This window comes from Trachymyrmex septentrionalis, unplaced genomic scaffold, assembly GCF_001594115.1.
Source record: "Trachymyrmex septentrionalis isolate Tsep2-gDNA-1 unplaced genomic scaffold, Tsep1.0 scaffold53, whole genome shotgun sequence".
Lineage (NCBI taxonomy): Eukaryota > Metazoa > Arthropoda > Insecta > Hymenoptera > Formicidae > Trachymyrmex > Trachymyrmex septentrionalis.
In genome coordinates this window covers 1,783,839-1,805,693 of record NW_017305705.1, presented here as the reverse complement: position 1 = coordinate 1,805,693, position 21,855 = coordinate 1,783,839, and the positions used below count along the sequence as shown (strand labels likewise).

General features: G+C 32.9%; 1 protein-coding gene across 5 annotated transcripts in view; it reads right to left on the bottom strand.

Moving 5' to 3' along the window:
- Nucleotides 1-3,351: 3,351 nt before the first annotated feature.
- LOC108751977 (formin-binding protein 1-like) overlaps nucleotides 3,352-21,855 on the bottom strand; it is a 40,971-nt gene continuing 22,467 nt past the window's right edge. The window contains exons 2-11 of one of the 5 annotated variants that reach the window (XM_018492487.1): nucleotides 17,527-17,642; nucleotides 13,719-13,769; nucleotides 11,861-12,167; nucleotides 11,300-11,446; nucleotides 10,488-10,844; nucleotides 8,214-8,243; nucleotides 6,995-7,302; nucleotides 6,464-6,655; nucleotides 5,785-5,921; nucleotides 3,352-5,617 (exon numbers count right to left, since the gene is read on the bottom strand). In XM_018492487.1, the coding sequence (XP_018347989.1) occupies nucleotides 5,460-5,617; nucleotides 5,785-5,921; nucleotides 6,464-6,655; nucleotides 6,995-7,302; nucleotides 8,214-8,243; nucleotides 10,488-10,844; nucleotides 11,300-11,446; nucleotides 11,861-12,167; nucleotides 13,719-13,769; nucleotides 17,527-17,642 (1,803 nt within the window). In that variant the 3' untranslated portion in view covers nucleotides 3,352-5,459. The remainder of the gene's footprint in view (nucleotides 5,618-5,784; nucleotides 5,922-6,463; nucleotides 6,656-6,994; nucleotides 7,303-8,213; nucleotides 8,244-10,487; nucleotides 10,845-11,299; nucleotides 11,447-11,860; nucleotides 12,168-13,718; nucleotides 13,770-17,526; nucleotides 17,643-21,855) is intronic. The other 4 variants (XM_018492489.1, XM_018492488.1, XM_018492490.1 and 1 more) reach the window with 4 other exon arrangements.

Below are 21,855 nucleotides of genomic sequence, written 5' to 3'. Positions count from 1 at the left end.
ATTCCTTCGTGCCGTTTCTCGTCGTTTTAGATTCCAAGAGATTCCGTCCCATTTTTCAGCAGAGTATTAGAATATGGAGAAAAAGTCACAATTGGTTCGAAGACAGGGCTGCAACTTTTCCAACGTCGTTTTATATTTAGCAGAGATTAGAATCCGAAGAAAAATCAATCGATTCGAAGACAGGACTGCGAACAAGTGCGAACTGTTCCAACGTTATAATGATAGGACGTATCCTCGTCTGCTGCTCGAGTCACAAAACGGTGCGGTCGCGAAATGCGCGGTATTTATATGATCCGTCAACCGGCGAACCCCACCACTCGCATGCTAGCCAATGAGCGCGATGCCTCATCGCTGCGGATGCTGATTGGTCCGCGCTAGCTTCCGAATATGGTATATAAATGCTACACTCAAAAAGTTTCACTTTTTCTCGGAATTTGGAGCCGTGCATTTCATGAAGATGGAGAATCCTGTACCCATTCGGCAAGCACTTTTATGATGTTAGCATGTATTTATTACATAGTTTACGTTACGTATACTGTAGAATTTCAAACATAAAAGAGTGTTTTGAATACGGACTTATAAATTATATTTTTTCCAAAAATTAAAGAGCAATTAGAATAAATAAATAAAGGCTATCGAAAAAATTATATGAAAGAAAAATTGAACTTATAAAATAAGCAATTATAAATTGTAAATCATTTAAATCACATCGCGCAAGTATAGAAATATACTTATTACTTAAAGTTCTATAATCAAGTTTTAAATCAAAATATTAATATAGCAATACTACTCCACTGAGTTTTATTTTATTGTTAGCTATTAAATAGATTATGACAATATTACGCTCACTTGTGTATAAAATGAAAACATTAGGTTTTTTGTATAATATATACAGCATTGGAAAATGGATTTAACGAAATTATATCGACGGCAGAGAGAAACCTGAGAGAGGATATACTGTTGGGTAATTAACACTTCTTCAGAGGCGGTAATGCGCGGCGGCATTTTGCAGTTACAGATTGTAGACCGTCATGTCCTCTTTCAGGTTTCTCTCTGCTTGTATCTAAACAGACATTGACTCATTAATATCGCTGATCATGCGTAACCATGATTTATTCCAAATCTTTTAACCACCAAAATATTTTGAACAAAACCTTTTACCTGTAGCTTTAATTGCGCTAATTAATGTAACTAATGCCTGAGATTCCTTTTTAAATTTTTATAAATTAAATTAATTTTACATACTACGTGATAAAAATAAATTTGCTTACCGAACTGTCGATGCATTATCAGCTTTAAGTTGCACGCAATCTCAACTTCATTGCAGTTACTCACTCATGTGATCAAAAAACATAATTAATTATAGATATAATATAAATACATCGGAAAGTATTGCATGACACAATGATCGTTCAGTACTTTGATACTCGCGATGTTTATTCGCACGTGCAATTTATTAGTTCAAGCGATTAAAAAGACACAAGATAATATAATTTCGATCAGAAATAGTCGCAACGCGACACAAAATAAGGATGATGAAGCATGCTTCAATCTGCTAATTTTATATAATTATGAGTTCAATGAATAAAATTTTTAAAACACAATCTCTTATCTCTCTGTAATGCAAAAACAACTAAAGTATCTTTTGCATTGTGTAATAATTATTTGAATACATATTAAATAAGTTCTATCTACTAAACAAAGTATTAATTCAAAGTTTTAATACTTATTGTTAAATAGTACTATAATTATTATAAATCAATACTGTTCAAGGTATTCGTATAAATATGAATATTATATTCAAGATTTAACTATTATTATGATATTTATATATTTTTTATTTTTATGTAACAACAAAATAGTAGAAATTGACATTAAAAAATCGTCATACAAGAAATATAAAGTGTAACTTTTGAACTGAAACTAAGCAAACATATTTTTCAAAATATATTTTTATAAAATCAAATAATAAAATCAAATATTAATAATACGAGGAAGAACTCTGGATATAAAAAGGCGCAAATATATGTATTAGGCACGTTTTAACGTATTCGAAACAGTTATATTGGTTTAGTACCTGTATTTTTTTCAATATTAATAATAATAAAAATAATAATAAAGTACAATAAAACGCAGAATTAATTATCTACAATACTTGTTCGCGCGTATAGAGAATCACAAAATATACATAAAACAGACACAATGAAACGTCGGAGCGTACATACGGCCCCGTTACTTCATTTTGACATAATCGCCGAGCAATTCCCTTGTTTTCGCCGTTAACGAACCGGAAGCAATCAAGAGCGGGGGGGCAGGATGCGCGTGTGCGTATGTATGTATGTATGAGTGAACTGATCATATTTATTTGTGTACTTGCGTACGACTATACGTGAAGCTACGCCTTTTCTTCCTGACGATCGAATATATAATATTTATATATATCTATATATATAATATATACATATACATTCAATACGCGAGAAAGTTACACGAATCCCGCATTCTGCTTAGAAAAGTACGATGAACACATCAGGTTCTCGTGATCGCGTGGACTTCCTTCCAAGACATGTGGATCAAGGATCGGATCTTTCAGATATATACTTCTCTGTACTGCTTTAACAATATTCATCGAGATTCTCACTATCGCAAAATATTGTCCGAAATAACAATAGTGGCAAGCCTACAACACTATATCTTCTACAGTTTACTGCAGTACAACTTACCGCCTATGATTATCGCGAACACTATTTTTCGGCCATTTAAATATAACGATGTATAACATCAATGCAGCACAGTTTATCGCAGAATACCCAAATATTTAAGGATCAAGCTCTTGTCTGTGACAGAAGCGAATCCTTCTCATCTTAATATCGATTCTGGCACTCGCATACTGAATAGCCTCGCTCTCGCTTCCATCTTCCTGACAATATTTACATAAATCTATTATAACTAGTCACATTCAGGCAACTCCTTAAACGCGGTACGCCGACTGATCCATCGGAACAACCTGTTTCTCATCACAAACTGATGTTACACGTAATCGGATTTCAGAATCCTTCGTATCTATGGACATCTCCTTTTGCTTAATCTTGATTACATGCGATTTTAATAAAATAAATCTTAAATCTGTAGAATGTTAAAGAACCACAAGATTTTTAAGACTTTAAAAACTCTAGTATTGCAAAAAATTTCAATTTCGTAAATTTTGGCACATCTGAATATATTCATCCAACTTTATAAAATCTTTTCGCTTAAAAAAATTAAAAATTAGTACAATACTAAAAATCTTTATTTTATTAAAATTAAACATTAGACTTTGCACAAATTTCAGATACTACAAATATATGGTGCCTTGGAAGAAGAGGCATAACTTTAAAAAAGCCTCGATTTCATAAAATTGTATATATATGAATGTTCAATTATAAAATCCTAATTATATGTATATAAATCTTTTGCCAAATTTTATCCTGTACTATGTGCTTTCATAATTTCTGTAATTCTTCTCTCGATGCCAATGTATTTCAGAATCTTGCCGATTTTTACGATCTCGATTACGAGTAAACGTCGAGATTTTGTTCGACTCGCACGAGTATGAAACTCTAGCAGCGATCAGTCTCGTGTTCTCTTAGCGTGATAGTGAGCCGTGTCCGTGTAACAGTCGGCCGCCTTTTACTACGTCGAGTCAAGTATGTATACAAAAGAACGATAAAACTTCGGTGCGGCGACGATTACAACAGTTATGATTAATTTGCAAGTGACGAGTAGGCGGAGCGCAATTATTATTATTAAGATAGTTACTTCTCTTTTTCTCAACGAGGTCATTAAATGTTTCTTTCGTGCACATCTACACGGAAAAAGGATACATCTCGAATAGTCACGTGAGTGCATTAAGGACATTTCACTATCGACTCTTCACGAAAAGACGTCGCGCTTTAATCCTTAAGCAGCTACATTAATGTAATTCTGTAGCGAGCTTGAGAACTTACATATAAATTTTTATACAGACAGAAGACTCGTCTCAAGATTTTTAATCAGAATATTGCACTATTTTCGTCAACCAATGTGCTAATAGCTGACTAAAAATCTGACATTTCCCAATTACGAGTTTAAATAATTATTTTTTCAACAATTATCCAATAACGCAATATTTCTGTTTCGATTCTTGCTCCTGCTAAAGGATTAAAAATGACAAATGCATATAATCGAGTATGTATATAATCAGACATAACACTATCATACAGATAGCCTAAATTCAACCCTTATTTCTGGATTCGTGAGTTTCCTGCCGTAGATAGACTTAGCGGCCACAGTGGCCCTTCATATAAGACCTAATTTAAAATAATAAAAAAGAGAATTATTTATTTACACAATAAAATATAGTGTACAGTCTGCAAGATACAGTATTTCTAATTAAAACTTTTGAGATTAATAATGTAATAGTTATTGATATCAGTAGTAATTTCGACGAATTAAACACAAAAAGATGTAGATCCTGATATAATCTTCCGCATATAGAATTTCTTCTCGCGGTAACAATAGAGCCGCGGTTAAAAATTCATCATTAATAATTATCAACAGCCATTAATATCAACTTATAACTTTTAAAAAATATAATAACGCGAGTAAGACTGTACGACCGCCGCGAGCCTTCATAAAAAAAAAATCATATTTTTTAGGTCATGAAAATAATGATTTAAACGTAAATGTAAATAATACATTCGCTATTAATAATACGCTATTAAAATCTGTTAAATACCTTTTTAACAGATAATTGCAAGAGTAATTATTACATAACAAAGTATTATCTTAAATAAATCCGAATAAGGGCAAAATATATCTCTTAGGGGTCTATAATAAGCCCAAAAATGAGCTCGATCCTATTCCTATTACGCTTATATTAAACTGATTGATCACAAAGCCGGGGCGTTTGTTCGTATCGTATCGTTCCTTTGTTTCTTCCTGATCGATCGGCCGATCGATCGAACAGGAATCCTTGAAAAGATGTGTTGGAAGTGTAATCGCGATTTCGTTGAATATGAGAATATTAGCACACGATAATTCGATTCCGCAGATGCTTCTACTTCTTATAGATTATGACTGTGGATCTTTAGATTGATGAAAGATTTTTTTCATGAATAAGGATTTCTATCTTTTACCTTTCATCATTCTTATAAATCTTAAGAGACATTTTGTAATATATTTTATTTGTGAATATTCACAATCCTATCCACGTCCACAAGTTCCTCATTGCATCTCCAAATTTAAGAATCTTTCGACTTTCCATCGTTCGAGAGTATTGATTAGGCCTGTGATCCGCTCTTGTCATCCCAATATCCTGTGCCAATTCATCCAACACATCACCCTCAAGTCTTCGACGGCATCAAATACGTCTTTGTTTATAATTTCCTTTGAGCGATTTCGTATCGCGCAGATTCCCTTTAACAACCTAGGAGAAGCGGCTAAGTGTTGTAGAGATGACACTCTATGTATGAGGTCGGCACAAAACCTTCGATCGGTTGCGAAATGCGTCTGACTCTAGTCCAACCATCGCCTTGGTCCAGCTCGATCATATATAGCTCTTCGCCATCATACATCGGTATGGAACCTTCGCTAGTTGCTACAAATAAAATAGTAACAAAATTAAACATCATAATAACAAAAATATAAAATATTCACAGTTCTTTCTCACTGTTAGACTTCAAACTTATATTCGTCTTTATCTCTAAAATTGAGAATATAGACGAATAAATCATGTTGTTTGGCTATAAATTGGAAGGGACTTACCATCGAAAGGATAAAGCGCTCGGCATGTTCCCAGTGGCGGCTGAGCGTCCACTTCGTCATGATAATATTCCTCGCAGCCGCTGCCGGGTAGCGACGTTCTCGACTCGCCAAGGCCAGATTCCGGGCTGTTCGTGGAACTGTGCATCAGTATCATAAAGCGAAAACCGTGGCTATTTGTCTAGTGTAAAGTATCTAATCTACTCAACATCGTAAACTAAACGCTTTCGCGAAAACACATTGATTAAATCGTAATCTAATCTGAACCTATAAGCAATTATGAACATAGCAAAATTCTATTCACGTCACACTAATTTGTTGAGTAAAATGGCAATGACTCATGTAGTAGTACTTCAAATTATCATTGTTACTTATGTTCATTAGTTCCGATAAGATAAGAACGATTGCATAAAAGTCGAAGGCGGTATTGCAATGTTTCTAAGTATGAATTTATGAAACAAATCTATACAATAAAATCTATACAATATAATTACAATATAATAATAGAATATAAAAATAGAATATTAATGATAGTAAATAATGGTAAATACTTAATAATGATAAAACGCGGTACAAATAATAACAAATTTATGAACAGCAAGATGTATGGATTTTAAAAGTTCCGGAATTTTCGGAGTGTGATGTGATCTGTGCGTTACCCCACATTACCAAGATAACTTACCCATGAGTTGGCTGTGGTGTGCTCGGTGCGCTTTTCTTGTGAACCGGTTGATTCGCGTTCGCATTGCAGACGCTCGAATCTGAAGCGGATCTCGAAAGGCTCTCCTCGCCGCCCGAATGACTACCTCTTCGTGAACTTAATGGCCTCGTTGCCGAACCGTTAGTAGTAGGTTTTCGCTGTGCTTGACTCGGGCTGAAACCACACCAAGTTACTTCTTCACCTCTTTAATGAATTAAACACATTATGCAGAAAATACTAGTCTTAATTTATATCCAATTAATTACTATGTAGACAATTCTGTAGAAAATTATATTTCAACCTATTATTTTAAGCACAATAAAGTTGCATAAATTATAAAAGCACGTATTATATTATTTATAATTATGTTACTCTATATAAATATCGTTTATATTTCACGTTTCACTTTTCACAGTTACATTATGAACATTGCTCGCTTTTAGAGCGGTTGTTCTGTATGACTAACAAATATTAGTACACTTCCTTGCACTATTCTAATAAAGCTACATTTACCTAGACAAACTGGCACCAGTACGCATTGCTTCTTCGAGATAGCCTTGAAACTTTGCCAATTCAACTCCGAGCTTGTCCAGTTTGTTACTGGACTGGTTTAGTTGCCCCTCTATACTCATCGGATCTCCAAGGGCGGGATTCTGTTCGTATACGCCTTTCATCTTCATTAGACCATCTCTCGCTGCGGTCTCCTGTTGGATTTTCGCCTGGATCTCGTCCAGTCGCTGCTGCAATCGTTTCTTCCGCTGATTCGGTGGCAAATCGCTGCAGTCCTCCTTGGCACCATCACCGTAGCCAGGCACATTGTTCTGGAATTTGTTACAATAAATATCGATCCTTATCTGTGCATATTCCTGAGACCCAGAAACTTTATTTACAATAGAGAACTTAACGATATTATCAAATCAAATAATTAATACCAATGTATATAACAATCGGCTATAAATTATGTAAACAAGAATGAATTTTTTAAGAAAATTTTATGATTGAAAAACATGAGTTTCTTTCTGTCTTTCTTCTTTCCTTTTCACTCAGTATATTACAGTCTAGATCTCAGGAAAATAACAGAAAGAAAGATGAGAAAGCTTGGGAACACATTTTGTTGCAGGAGGAATTCGTTCTGTTAATGATCTGCGAATTGTTAGTGAAAACTAGCATAAATTATTAATATTGATAAACAATTTCAATATTCAATATCGCTCATTGTTCTAAGCGATAATGGATAATATCAATAAAATGTATTCTTTGCAGTATATAATAAAAAAAAATCATAACAAATTATTTCAAAAATAAGAATATTTAACCCGTTTGGTGCTAGAAGGTGGAAAATATGATGTGCTAGAAGAAATTTAATTTCTTTTATTTCAGAATTTAAATTTTAAGAAATTCGCGAACTGATGTTATTAAATATGAACACTTTACAGTTTTTTTTGCATTTCGTAGACCCGCAAAAGCTTTTGTTTTCGCAAAAATTAGATTTGTTTAATTGATTCATATGATTCATATATTTCGCAGATGTAGAAATTCTCTCAATTTAATTTTAAATAATCGAAATAATCTAATTAATTATCAAGACAATTTTGCTTTCGAAGAAGCGATTGCCTGTTTCATCTATTTACTATTACAAGAAGACTAGCAAGTTTCCAGCACTTGTAAGCATTCAGCTAAGCACCAAAAGGGTCAATCGGAAAATTACTTGGCGATTATATAAAGGACAGACCTTTAAAGCTATGCACACCTCGATCAACTTCTGTCGTTAGCATGAAACAAATTCGAAAAGCGTATCATTCAGCGAATGGACAGGATAGACTTCCAGCAATAGCATAAGCTCATTATTTCGAAAATTATTAATCTTAAATAATATAAGATATTTATAATATGTGTAACAATAAAAAATTGATTCATTGATTCAGAATTTTTACATATAATAATTTCACATTAATTAAGTTCAAGTTTTTACAACGTTATTTAACAATGCAAAAATATCTTACAATACATTAATTTCAATATAGTTTCATGTAAAATGTATTTTTTAACTTTACAAATATTATTCAAAATAAATCTGTTACAAGAGTTGTAAATTTTTAAAAACATAATTATCTCAATTTTCAAAATTGTAAATTATTTTCACATTAAATTTCAGTTTAATTCCATTTCTTATAATGTTATATTTTACAATATAATTTAATTTATAATAGTTTGGTTACACAATATAAAATTTTAATTAAATTTCATATACTATATTCAGTAAATATAATTGATCTATCTTATACTGATTAAGATTAATATATCCGTTGGATTCACGCTCTTTTAATAAGATATTTTAATATCACATGTATTTTATCTTTATAAAGCAGATAAATAGTTATTATATACATAATTGCGAGCGTAAAAGCGGTCTACGAAGTACTTACTAAGTGTGATAATATCCCAATTCATAGCCCGTGATGATTGGAAACAAGAGACCACAGAGGCAGATTGAACCATCCACCAAATTAATAGAAAGTACAGAAGAAAAATAAGTTATGTTTTTCGTTATGCGAGATCAAATGAAAGAGTGATTGCAAATTATAGTCCAAACGTATAAAAATAATACACTATTGAACTGTATTGTAATTTTTATCAGAGTTTATCAAACATAATTATTATTTTTTTTTACATTTTAAGAGTGGAGTGTATAAAAGCATTCGAAAAATTAATCCCGAAAATTTACCTACATAAAAATTTTTAGTAAAAATTAAAAATTTATAATACATATTATATCGTCATAATACAAAGATGTTAAATAAGTGTGCTACACTATTTAAGAAAATTAACAAAATCTTACATTTTAGCATGGAGTGTACACAAAACATTTTTTCTACTTTAATTAATCTTGATTATGATTAAAATTTTGAGTTTTCAATTTGAATTTATCAGTATATAAGTTCATATTATATATATAAAGAGTTTGCTGTCCCAAAAGTGCTTATGAATTATAAAAGGTCGAAATTACTTCCAATAATAATAATAATTTGAAGATACAAAAAGCGTTTCAAATAATCATAGATAACAGTACAAAACATAATTGAGAAGTCGCACGTAAATAACATTATTATAGTCGGTCGGAAGAATGCGGAATCTACTAATGTACATGCGCAATAGATATTTGTGTGCATATAAGAGCAGGCCTGTCGACGAATAAAGAGATGCAAAGTATACATACATAAATGATAAGTTAAAAGAATAAAATAATATTATACTTCACAAAGAATTGTCATGCATGCTATAAAAATAATATGCAATTCTTTGCAATTAGCCTTTCCTTCTCACGACCTCGCAAAAGGTAATAAATAAATAATGCAGTAAGTTACGTTAGCTCTTCTTTAAGTCATTCGAGTCTTCGGCTTATAAACATTGCGAATTAAAAACTATCAGGAATCATTTTTTCAATGGACTAAACAATTTTGTAATTATGTAATTGTGATAAAACGCAAAAGGATTGTTGCAAAATTTTATGAAATCGCCCAGACTCAACGGCTTCACGAGAAATATAATGCATAATATAGGATGTTTGAAAAGATGTCATTCTAGTAAAAATTTATAAAATTGAAATAATCAAAGAGTAATAATGAATAATCGTGTAAAACTTATCTTGTATTAAATTAAAAAGGTCAAACAGAGAATTAAAGAAAAATCCATGAAAAAAATACTAAATTCTCACGGAGCGGTGAACTTGCATACAGTTCAATTGTACACACCACTCATATCAGCAGGCTCTTAGTAATTTTTAACTACTTTACCACATTATATTATTTTAAATTAGTCAATTAGTGATGTGGGCAATTGATATACACCCAAATTCTCAATTATTTTTCAATACTTATCAGCAGGTTTCACTAAATTCAAGGACTTCATCCACTTATCTTTTCAATACATCCTATGCACTGAGAACGTGCACCAATGATCTCAAAAGAATTGCAACAATCTTTCAAAGCAATGGATGAGTACCTACCTTATTACTGCCGAAAATCCCGAAGAGGCCGACCCTCTTCTTGATCTTGCCACCGGAGACGGTACCCTTGACCGTAAGGTGATTATGGATTGGCTGCATAACGGGCTGAGCCAATTGACTGTTGCTCTCATAGTTCTTAGCAACCGATAAGTCTTCAAAGGGAAAATCTCCGGGTGGCTGGAAACCGCTCTTATACCGTTCGATTACCAACATTGTGTCCTCCTTCTCGTTAATCTCGTTCGCTGCCTTCTCAATGCCGTCTAAGCATTGGGCAATTATCGGTGCCACTGCCCGCTCAATCTCTACAGATTTCATCATATAATTCCGCATGTTTTTTATCCTCTTCTCGTCCAACTCCTGTGGCAAAAGCGCGACATATAAGAGAGAATTACCCATGAGAAAAGGATTGATAAGATAATTGGAACGTTAAATTGAGAGACAACATTGTAATAATTTCCAATTAGCAAATTAATATTAATTTATTAAACTAATATTGATAAATTTGTAATTAAGGACATAGACAAATTAATATAATTTTGAGTAAAATTAATTCAAATTTAATTACAATTTAACTTTGTATTTAATTAGCACATAATTTAATCCACGATTATTCAAATATGTCAAATATGTCGACAAATGTCATTTCATATTTTTTTATTATATTAAACATATAGCATCCACGCACGGTTCTTTGAACTCTTGTACAATTGCAAAAAAAGGCAGAATATTTTTTCGAATAAATATTACATAAGAATTACAAACAATATAATAAAACGTGGACGCAATCACGCACAGTTATGATAAAGTAGTACCTGAAGATGTTGAAACACTTCCGGCATCGCTGTGTGGTAGTGCAACGTCTGCATGTCATTCGTTTTTTGTAGCTGATTCGCGTACTCCGTTTTGGCTTCCTCGCTCTGCTGGGTCTTCATAGTCATATTCATCCTCTGTTTCTCGACCTGCTCGTTGTAGAAAAAAAATTGGTCATCATCGAGCATCAATATATACAATTTTCATCAATCGTTCATAATTTAAAGGCATAATTTTTTTCACACGTTTATCTATTCGTAGAAAAACTTGAGATTCTGTCTATATTCTGTCGAAATGATACTACCGACTCTTCTTTCCACTTATCATATACATGTTAAGCCACTTTCAGAAAGGGTATCGATCATGTAATTTTTTTCTCTAGGGCAGAAACGTGAAAAGTGAAATTTTTTTATATGTATGTGTGTATATGTTCATACGTACATACAGAAAAATTTTCACTTTTCACGTTTGCGCTCTAGAGAAAAAAATTACATGATCGATATCCAGCATGCTAAAGTTGGTGGAATTTATTATGAAATGATAGGAAATTTTTTATCACGCACCTCTGCTCTCGAAAGATTAAGATCCGCGTCCGCTCGCTGGTAGTTCTCCACAGCGCGTTCCGCCTCGCGGAAAGCCTTCTCGTAGGCCTTCCTGGCACGCTCCAGATTGCCGATCTGACCGGCTAGGGTGGCCATTAGTCGCGCGCCCTCCTGCAGATGCTTCTTACGATCCTCTTTGAAGTCCTTAACCAGGATGTTAAGTTCCCGCAGGACGTTGGCCTGGAGGTTTTCCGCGATTACCTCCCGCTGACCGGCTTGATCGTTCACTTCGTTCAATTCCATTTTAAATGCCCGACAAGGACTATACCTGAAAGGACACAAGCGCGCTCTTCTCTTTGTTCTTTCGTTCTACATTTATTTTATTCCTTATCTACTTTCTCTTTTCGTAGATGTTCATTTTCGTTTGATTAAAATTCGCAATTCTTTCTTTATATACTACTTTCTTAGTATTTTTTAGAAATCCGCTTTCTCTCTTCTACTTTATCATCCTCTACATTTCGCCTTTTTTTCTAATACTTTAGTTTGCTATTTTTTAATTAGTAAGTTTTAATGTCTCTCGTCAAGAAATATTAATGATTTAGGTATTTTAAACAATTTCCATTTCATATATAAGTAAACCATCTTGTCCCTTAATTATAAACATAAAATGCATGAATAACGTTAGCCAATTTAATTAGTTGTTTTTTAAAATAGTTTAATATAAATTTAAAATAATAATTGTTACACATACGAGAAGAATAATTTCTGATCTACACAACGCCGACGCAGGCTGATTTCATAGAACGAGAAGAGCCTAAATCTCGGCCCACGCCAATTAGCATGACACATTCTTTACAACTGCTTCATAACGAACCAACTGCGAGCGCTATAGGATCTCTTTTGCGGAGTTACTGAACTTATAAGCATCTTGCCTATGTTGCAGAGTATAATTTCTGCATGAAATTAGCCTCTTATTAAAAAGATCGTTTTTAGTTTTTATATAATTTATTTTGATAATTTATAAAATTCTGATTCTTTCCTACGTTTTAGAGTCTCTGATAGAAAAGAGGTCGCATTTAAGCGCAAAAAATAGACATCTAAAGCTAAGGTGTTAATATCACGTTTCTATTGAACAAAAATTGATGATAACTTTCTAATTTCGATCAGGATTGGATTCTAGGTCGCAAAATAAACAGGATGCTCCTGTTTCTATTTCATTTTGACGTTTAATTGGTTTGCAAGAGACGAATGAAAAAAATTTTGCGCAAGAGTGAAAAACAGGAGTGAAAAGTTGGAGAATATCTGTCGAGATAAAATTTGCTTTATTTCTACTCTGATTCTGCTTTTTTAACTGCCATTTATTTTAACTCTGACCTAACCACGCTCTTATGCGCGCTTAATTACTCGCGCAGTACACATTCTGTGCGTCGAGTCAGAAAATTAATTATGGCTCGACAGAACTCGGTATACTATGAAATTAAAGATCAGTAGAGGTTCTCGAAGGAAATAATCTCGCTTTTTTTTTTGCTTTAATAAATCCTGGTTATATTCAAGAATGCGATGAATTCCAACGCGTTATGTGTGTGCATATAATTGCAGAATGTATTTCTATATCTATAAGAGACAAAATTAAAAAATAAGTATCCATGCTAATTTATATAACTTTTGCCTTGAAAATAACCACCTCAGATAATTACTATTTCATTCGTCAAATGGTACAATTATCTACTTCCCTTGATTAACTAGTGATATAATCCATTTCGACTATAGATAATTTAAACACATGTTTGTTACTCTTTCCGATAGATTCAATAATCTATCTGAGATCGTTAGTAACTCGAGAAGAGAGAGTACGCAAACATATAGCTTTTATACTTACTGATAATCCTCCTCTTCCTTCTTCTTCGGTTGATAACTCTTCACGAGACGCCTGTAACAGAGAAAAAAGAAATAAGATTATTGATGCACGCTTCTCACGAAGGTGAAATGACACGCCGAGAAATGTTAGGCGAATAGCAGGAACTATCAAATTACCCGGAAATAAACTGCTCGGAGAAATGATCTCTGTATTACCTCCGAGTTTATCATTTGTGGTTTTTCATTCAAATAATTGACAATAATTTTTAATATAGTTTTTGAGTAATAATTTTTAATAACTGACGAATTAATCTCTTTTACAAAAAATTACATTTTTATTATACAGACTAATTTAATAAATATAGAGAAATATCACAATTAAATCAATATATTTCTAAAGTCATAATGCGAATATATTCTAAGGACCATGTCGTAACTCCACCTATCAAACAACAATAATAACTTCCTTAATTCGTGATATTCGCGATTAAATTTTCGCTGTGTTACATTTTTCATAATTTTATTTCATACTAAAAAAATGCTCAGAGAGGAAAGAACTAAATCTAAGGGTTGCGCGATTTGAGTTAAGTGAAGTATAATCATGTCAAGGAGAATAAAAGCTAAACCAAAAATAGTTAGATAAATAATTACACTAGTTAGATGACTAACTTCACGTAGTAAATTGTACTCAAAAATTTAATCAAAGTACAATATATGATTAACTGATCTGAAATAAGATTAATACAATAATATTAGAAATTTATTCGACTACCACAAGGATGATTTAACTGCGTAATTCTAATAAGTCTGCCTCTTCATGGAGATTAAATCAATCATACAGAAAAGTAAATTGAACTAATTATTTACGTAATTCAATGATGGAACGGCATAATCGTAAGCATATTTATATAAAGTTGAATGAAGCATTATTGGTAGTAAATGAACAAGAATGTAAGGTAAAAATAGCACGACTTAAAAGTAATAGGAATTTAATAAAACAATAACGATACTTCACTTTAATTTAGAACAAGTGAGCGTTTTGTAAAGCTATTTTTCTTAATCCTATATTCTAAATAATATTTCTACAAATCACATCAGTTTTTGAGAGTACATCACACATATGTGCAATAGTAAACAGTTGCTATAATGCAATTATAATAATATTTCAATAGCAATATAACAACATGCTCAAAGAATTGCCACATCTCGCAATTTCCACACGCTCGCTTCCTGTTAACGGAAAAAGCCGTTGGTTGAGAATTTATTGCAATGTACGCGGTCATTCCGTCGAGGTGCATCAAGGGGTCAAATCGCGGATTGTACCGCCGCGGAGTAATCGAAGAAATATCAGATCGCGAGTACGCGGAATTATTTTCGGTCGCGGCGCAGATTAAAACGGATCTGGGCGTGCCGTTTTAATTTTTATGGCGCACCACGTCTATAAATACACTATCACGTTGAATCTCACACGCTCTTGATGTAGCAAAGCAACGTGAAGAGGAAAAAGAAAATGAATAAAAAAGAAGAATAGCGGGAAATAGCCGGAAGTTTATATCAGGATAATTCTCCCTAATAAAAAATTTTAAGACTTTCCAAGTGTCATCCAGATACACGTTCGATCCTTTTTTTGAGCATTTGCCGAATTCCTAAATGCTGTTATACTACGTTGGATCATCCGGGTGAGCCTCCATCAGTTACTTGATCGCGTAATTTTTTGAGTATTATATGGAGTCGTGGCAATTTTCCCAGAATCGTCCCAGAATACGCGTACACTGACCGCCACGCTTTTATACGAAAGTGAATCGAGGGTCGAGCTAGACCCTGGAAATTGCAGCGCATTAAGACGAAGGACGCGCGAGTGCGATGATTCGTATGCAGCGGCAAGAGCGAACGTGCGCAGCGAAGCGCGTGAAATCACTGCTCACAGTAGCAAGTCTGCCTCTAATTAATTCCTTCATTTCGTCAAAATCGATTTAGACGGTCAGAATAGTCTGTACATTTTCTCATTAATTTTCTCGCCAAACATGTAAATTTAATTGCGAATTCATACAATTTACATTTGTATAACAATTCAATTGTATAATCACGTGATATAATATATACATTAAAGAGATTGTAGGGCATAGAACACATATATTAATATTTACGCTTTAAACAAACTATATACATGTGAAAATTGTGCTCATAACATTTCTATTTTTATCGAGCAACGCATTTTTATAGATTACTTATTTTATTTGATATTAGTTTTATTGTTATAAACAAAAATTTTAAAAATAATAACAAAAATCTAAATTTTTTATATAAATATTTTAAGTACTAAGAATGACTTATGCAAAGTTTCATTGAGATTCACCAATTAGTTTATAACAAATAAATATTTTGTTTATCGAACAAATTAATGCATCTTAATGTAACTTTACATAAATATTCTTGAACTCATAAAGTACTTATATAAAAAAATTGAGTTCTTTTATCATTATTTTATACATTCTCATATATTTCTATTAGAGTACAAATTAATAAAATATTACTTTTTATTGAAATAACTTTTGATCCAGATGATTAACTGTTTCTAATTTTGTTGTATTACTTTTAAATGCAATTTAGAATAATCTGTAATTTTTTCAAGTAATTCTTAACATATCGCATTTGCCTTACAATCTCCTTAAGCTTTCATAAGAAAATTAATCATGGTAATTGTAACTATACAATTACCATGATTAATTTCCTTATGAAAGCTCACGCCTCAAGTTACGTGACACAACAATTTCAAATATTTTTCATTATGACAGAGCGTTTAATTGTAAGTTCGCTATAAGGTGTATTTAAAAACGAAGAACAATGAACATAGTTTGCGTCCCATTATGTTTCTAAAATTTCATCCCTACTATATATTTTAGTTGATTATGTCAAACGACAGACTGTACAATTAATTACTATTAATGTTGCATGCAGAGCACTCTTTTCGAGATATGCGACGAAATAATTAAGCGCAATGCAAAACGAAGTAATTAAGCGGCCGGAGTGGATGGATTTCGAGACACCCGATAGAACAAAAGTACGCCACAGTGGACGGCATTCACGGAACGGACAAGGGATTCCTTTAACACAATATTAGTCGCTACATATCTCGCCTCGTCCCTGAACCCGCGGGGTGCGTGAGACACGCTCGTTATACAAAATGTCCCATTGAAATTATTTCGCTTCAGATGCCTCACCCTTTGTCGCACTTGAAAATAAAAAGTAGCATCGCATACGAGTACATCGACTTGCACGACAGGGTACACAAGATATGTCAGGTATACGAAAGTATTCCGAGAGGGTCTCTATATTCTCTATGCACCTGCTATTGATTCTTTGTTTTTTTTTCTCTGTCTCACTCTAAATTATTTTCAAAACTAGGAGAAATATTTCATCGCCATTTTTTTAAATTTTTTTACGCATCTCTCTTCCATATAGTCTTTAATATAATGTAAATTTTAATAACGATCAAGGCAAACAAAAAATTAAGAAAATAAAAGTAACTATATGTAATAAACAGATCAAAAGTGTAACGCAGACAGAAATAAATTCAAAATTTTTCTAATTCCTTGCGGTTTTCTGTGAGAAACCCTTCCGATGCAGAATGCCTCGAATTAATCACGCAATAAATTGCTTGATTATTTGAAGAAAAAGATAATAATAATTCTAATTATAAAAGATTATAACAATTATTAAAATATCTATAAGAGAAAATCGAAGTAGCACGTAGAACATAGATACTTCGAAAATGTCTCCTCTAATTTTCCGTACCTCTTTATTTACATTCTTAGGAAGTTATGTCTCACCTGAGTTTCGCTGCGTATTCGAATTCGATCGCACAACGATCGCGTATGAAGTGGCCATACCTCTCGAGAAATTCTATCCCTTTTTGCGTGTGCAGGGATAGATTCTCGAACTGGTCCTAAAAGCACAAACAAAGAAAAACGATTTTAAAAATAGTATTTGACTACTTGCAACATTCATTAAAGTATACAAGACTTCTTCAAAAAGTATATTGAATAGTACATATGAATGCAACTTTATATTAATAAAGTATAGTAATAAAGTATTTTTCAAATTTTATATTTTAAATACATTTTAATATTTTATATACATTCATTAATTGACTTGTGAATAGGATAGATAGTCCAACAATGAACCAGTAGTACACTATGAATTATTGCGATATTTTGTAAATACGATGTTATCAGATTGTGCTGCTATCTCGCATTTGAACCCCTCCTCGGCTTCCCAGTCAACTGGCAGATTGAGCCAAGGACGGCCATGTAATGTCACATTTTAAGAATTTTGAGTTGCAAAGTAAGTTTTTTTCGTAAGTTTTACGCATTTTTTATGTTTTTGTTGTTATACCTATTATATATCATTTTTTTCATTGTGCAATAGTTTTGTGTTTGGCTTTATTATTCTGTAAGCAACTTTTTCTGTTATATTATTTTACCACATTATTTAGGAGATTATCATGGAAAAGGTTAGATGGTCTACAATGAATCATTTTCAATCGTAGTAAACAATGAACTATGGTATATTGTAGACCACATAATCTTTTTTACGATAACCTTCAAAATAATAATTCATTGTAATAATTATTTAGAATACGGCCCCTACCCCCCTCCCACCTAAAATCTCAATAAAAATATACTCATTTGACTTCTTTTTACTCAAAACGAAAGAAAAACACAATGATCGGCCTTGTGGATCTTCATCACCTTATATAATTATCTATTTTATAAGTAAACATTTTAAAATACAACGAAACTAAAATAATCCCAACAATTCGCGGTATAAAATATAGTAGTTTATTATTAATAGCATGGTTCATTGTGTACACTCCTTGTGTACACTTCCCGACTTTTTAAATAATCGAAATTGTGGTTGAATTTAAAAAATAACTTAAACGTTATTATTTACAGTATGTAGCCAACTAAATTCACAAACTCAGTATGCCAAAACTCAGATCTTCAATTCAATAATTGAAAGAGATATAAGTCTCTGAAATTTACATGGTTCATTATTGGACCACTTATCCTATATGATAAAAAAATTAAATCATAAAATTTGAAATATGACAAGTAAGTCAATAAGTTAATAAGAAACTTTAATTTTGCTCTCAAAGATTCGTGCATATTAACGTTACTTATTGACTTAGTCACTCATTTAAGACATAAAGACATTAAAAAAAAATCATAGATTTGAAGATCTTTAACAAAATGAGATTTAGTAGGCATATTCTGTATCTCGCTATCTCTTTATAGAGAACGAGAGACGTAGTCGTTTGAGTAAATACGCGTACAAGAAAATCCTAACAAAACTTATTCCTAGAAGAAAAACTTATCCTTTTTTTTTTTAATTTCTTGAAACATATCTAAATTGTCGATTTCGCCGCCAAGAGAGTGAAGACTTTTCTCCGTCGAAGGAACAATCCGACCGTATCTATCGCGGTCGACGACTGAGAAAAACCTCTTGGCACACATACGCCCCTCGTTTCCTCCTCCTCCTCCTCCGCCACCTCCACCACGGGACAATGAAGAATTTCGCAAGCAACATGCGCGGAAAGATTTCTGAACGTCGTTTAGCGGCTCGGCACGAAAAGTGAAACTGGACGTATTAACATTCAGTTATCCGAAATGAAGTACACAAACAAAAGTTAGTGTCGCCAGAGTCGCAACTTCGACGACATATTATAATTAGACATCGTACAAACTAATCTTCTGTATATTCCAAGGGTAATGACCTTTCGCCCTTACGCTTGTAAATCAGACCTGTCTTGCAATTTTCTCACCATCAACTCTTCATCTTTCCACGTCTTATTAATGGCTAGATTACAAATTTCATAAATGAGGTAAGAAATCACGCTAACAACGAACGTATTAATTTAAATAAATAGCTCTTTACGTAAAAGTAATTCTACACTCGTTTTGTCGTTTTCCTTGATCTCATTGTTACAGTCTCCAATTACGGGACAGAATTGCATCATGACATTGTAGTTCAATAACACTACAGAATTTGTTTTCTCTTCATTATTTAAAAAAAAAAAAAACACGTTTTGCTTCCACATTCTATGAGAATTTAGAAAGTTGGATAATCGATGAAACATGATACTGGTCGAGATCTCTTCGGTCTCTCATCTACTACTTTAGCAGGAATGCGAGCTTTTATCGTTCAAGGACGATTCCGATCTGTAGACATTTATGCCACGGCGTTGGCTTAAGGACAAATCAGGTCGCCGTTGCAGTGACAGAGCGAGTGAGTGAGTGAGTGAGTGAGTGAGTGAGTGAGAGAGAGAGAGAGATAAAAGATCCACGGTCCATACTACTAGCTGGCATTCGAAACATGTTACTTTCATTTCCATCGAGTAGCCATTCAAGGGCCACGCGACTTCTTACGGCCATACATGATGCCCGCGTCCTTCTTAGTCTTCTTTTGCGACGTCTCACCTTGCCACGCTACAGTGCAAACAAAAAAAAAAGATACAAGATCTCGACCGGAACATTGGAGTCACGTGTGCGCGATTTTGCGGTCCGGTTAGCAGAACGACGCGAAATGAAAGAAGGAAATCGCGCAAGATTTTTCTTCAGCCGATCATAAATAACTTAATAAATAAATTAATAAATAATTTAATAAATTATTTGATAAAATTAACTCTCTCTAGAAGATGAGATGATAATTTTCAGTCTATCTTAACTGCGACCCATAAACACATTTAAAACATCGGCTCGAGCAATTAAAATCAACCGAAAGAAATTTTAAAGCGTTTTATCATTTTCTTTACTTCTTAAATTTAAAACTCGTGTAGAAATATCAAATTCCTAAGAGCATTTTCAATTCTATTCATTTCGTAGTCTTTAAATCGATGAAGACTTGTCAGATCATGTACACCGTTAGCTTATCAAATTTTTACACTCATATATGGAAAGGAATGATTTTATTGAAATACCTACTTAAAAATTGAATTAGATACAGACTTAAAGATAAAGATGAAAATTTTTTTTTAGATTATCAAAATGATTACACGGAAAGGATGGTTTTGTTGAAATATTTAAAAATTTATATTATTGAAAATAATTTTGTTGAACCATCAAAATAATCATGTAGAACTAAATAAATGTTAAAATATCAAAATTTTTTTTCGACATTGCTCATTGTGCTTGAGATTCTTACATAATTACTTTAATGGTACTACAACAAAATTATTTTTAGATCTGTATCTATTACAGCTAAATTTTTACTTCAGTAAAACTATTCTTTCCGTAATAGAATCTAGAATATTCCAAAGTCTTCCGATTTACAAAATTCGATCTCATAATTAGCAGCTTACCCACTTTCTTTTGTCGAATTATCATTCTTTATGGATTCTTTGTACGAAAAATGTAAAAATAATACTCTCGTAATGCTAGAAATCGGAAAACAAAGTTCTACACTAAAAAAAAAAAGTTGTTGACTAAATGCGTTTAGTTTTAGTATAGTGATTATTTAGTTCAAGTATTTACATATTTAGGTTAAATATATACGAGTCATGTTAACAAAATCTTGTAATTTAAAACATGCTATTTGTTTGAATTAACAAAGATTTGCTTCACAGCCTGTGATAGTGTGATCACTACATTTAATTTTGAATCAATTAAATATTTTTTTTTTCAATCAGTAACTTTTTTTCCTCGGTGTAAGTTTGAAAATAAAACGAACGTGCATTGGAGAATAAAAAATGGAGTAAGCAAGACTTGTTAGACGATTCCACAAGTCGCTATCGCGAACCAAGTGTTAAACTGTAAATTTAATTCGCGATTTTCACAGCGATTTTCTTCCATTCGTTCAAGGTTTACGACTTACGCGCGGTGAACTCCGAGTCGCACTCGCGTCGCAATCGCGCACGGACGAAGTCACTCGTGCGTCTCTACGTCTCGGATCGAAACAACTTTCTCATTGTGATAACTGTATAACGCGGCTCGCAGCTCGGCAAGTAATTTGCAATGAAATAACGGAGAACTGGTAGCGCAGGTGATAGCCGCGTATATACCGCGGCTTTCGAACACACGTGGAACGACAGCGGCGACGGGCAATCCGACCGATCCGGTCGTTCTTTTCTATCCTCGAGATACACGTCGGGTATCTCGACG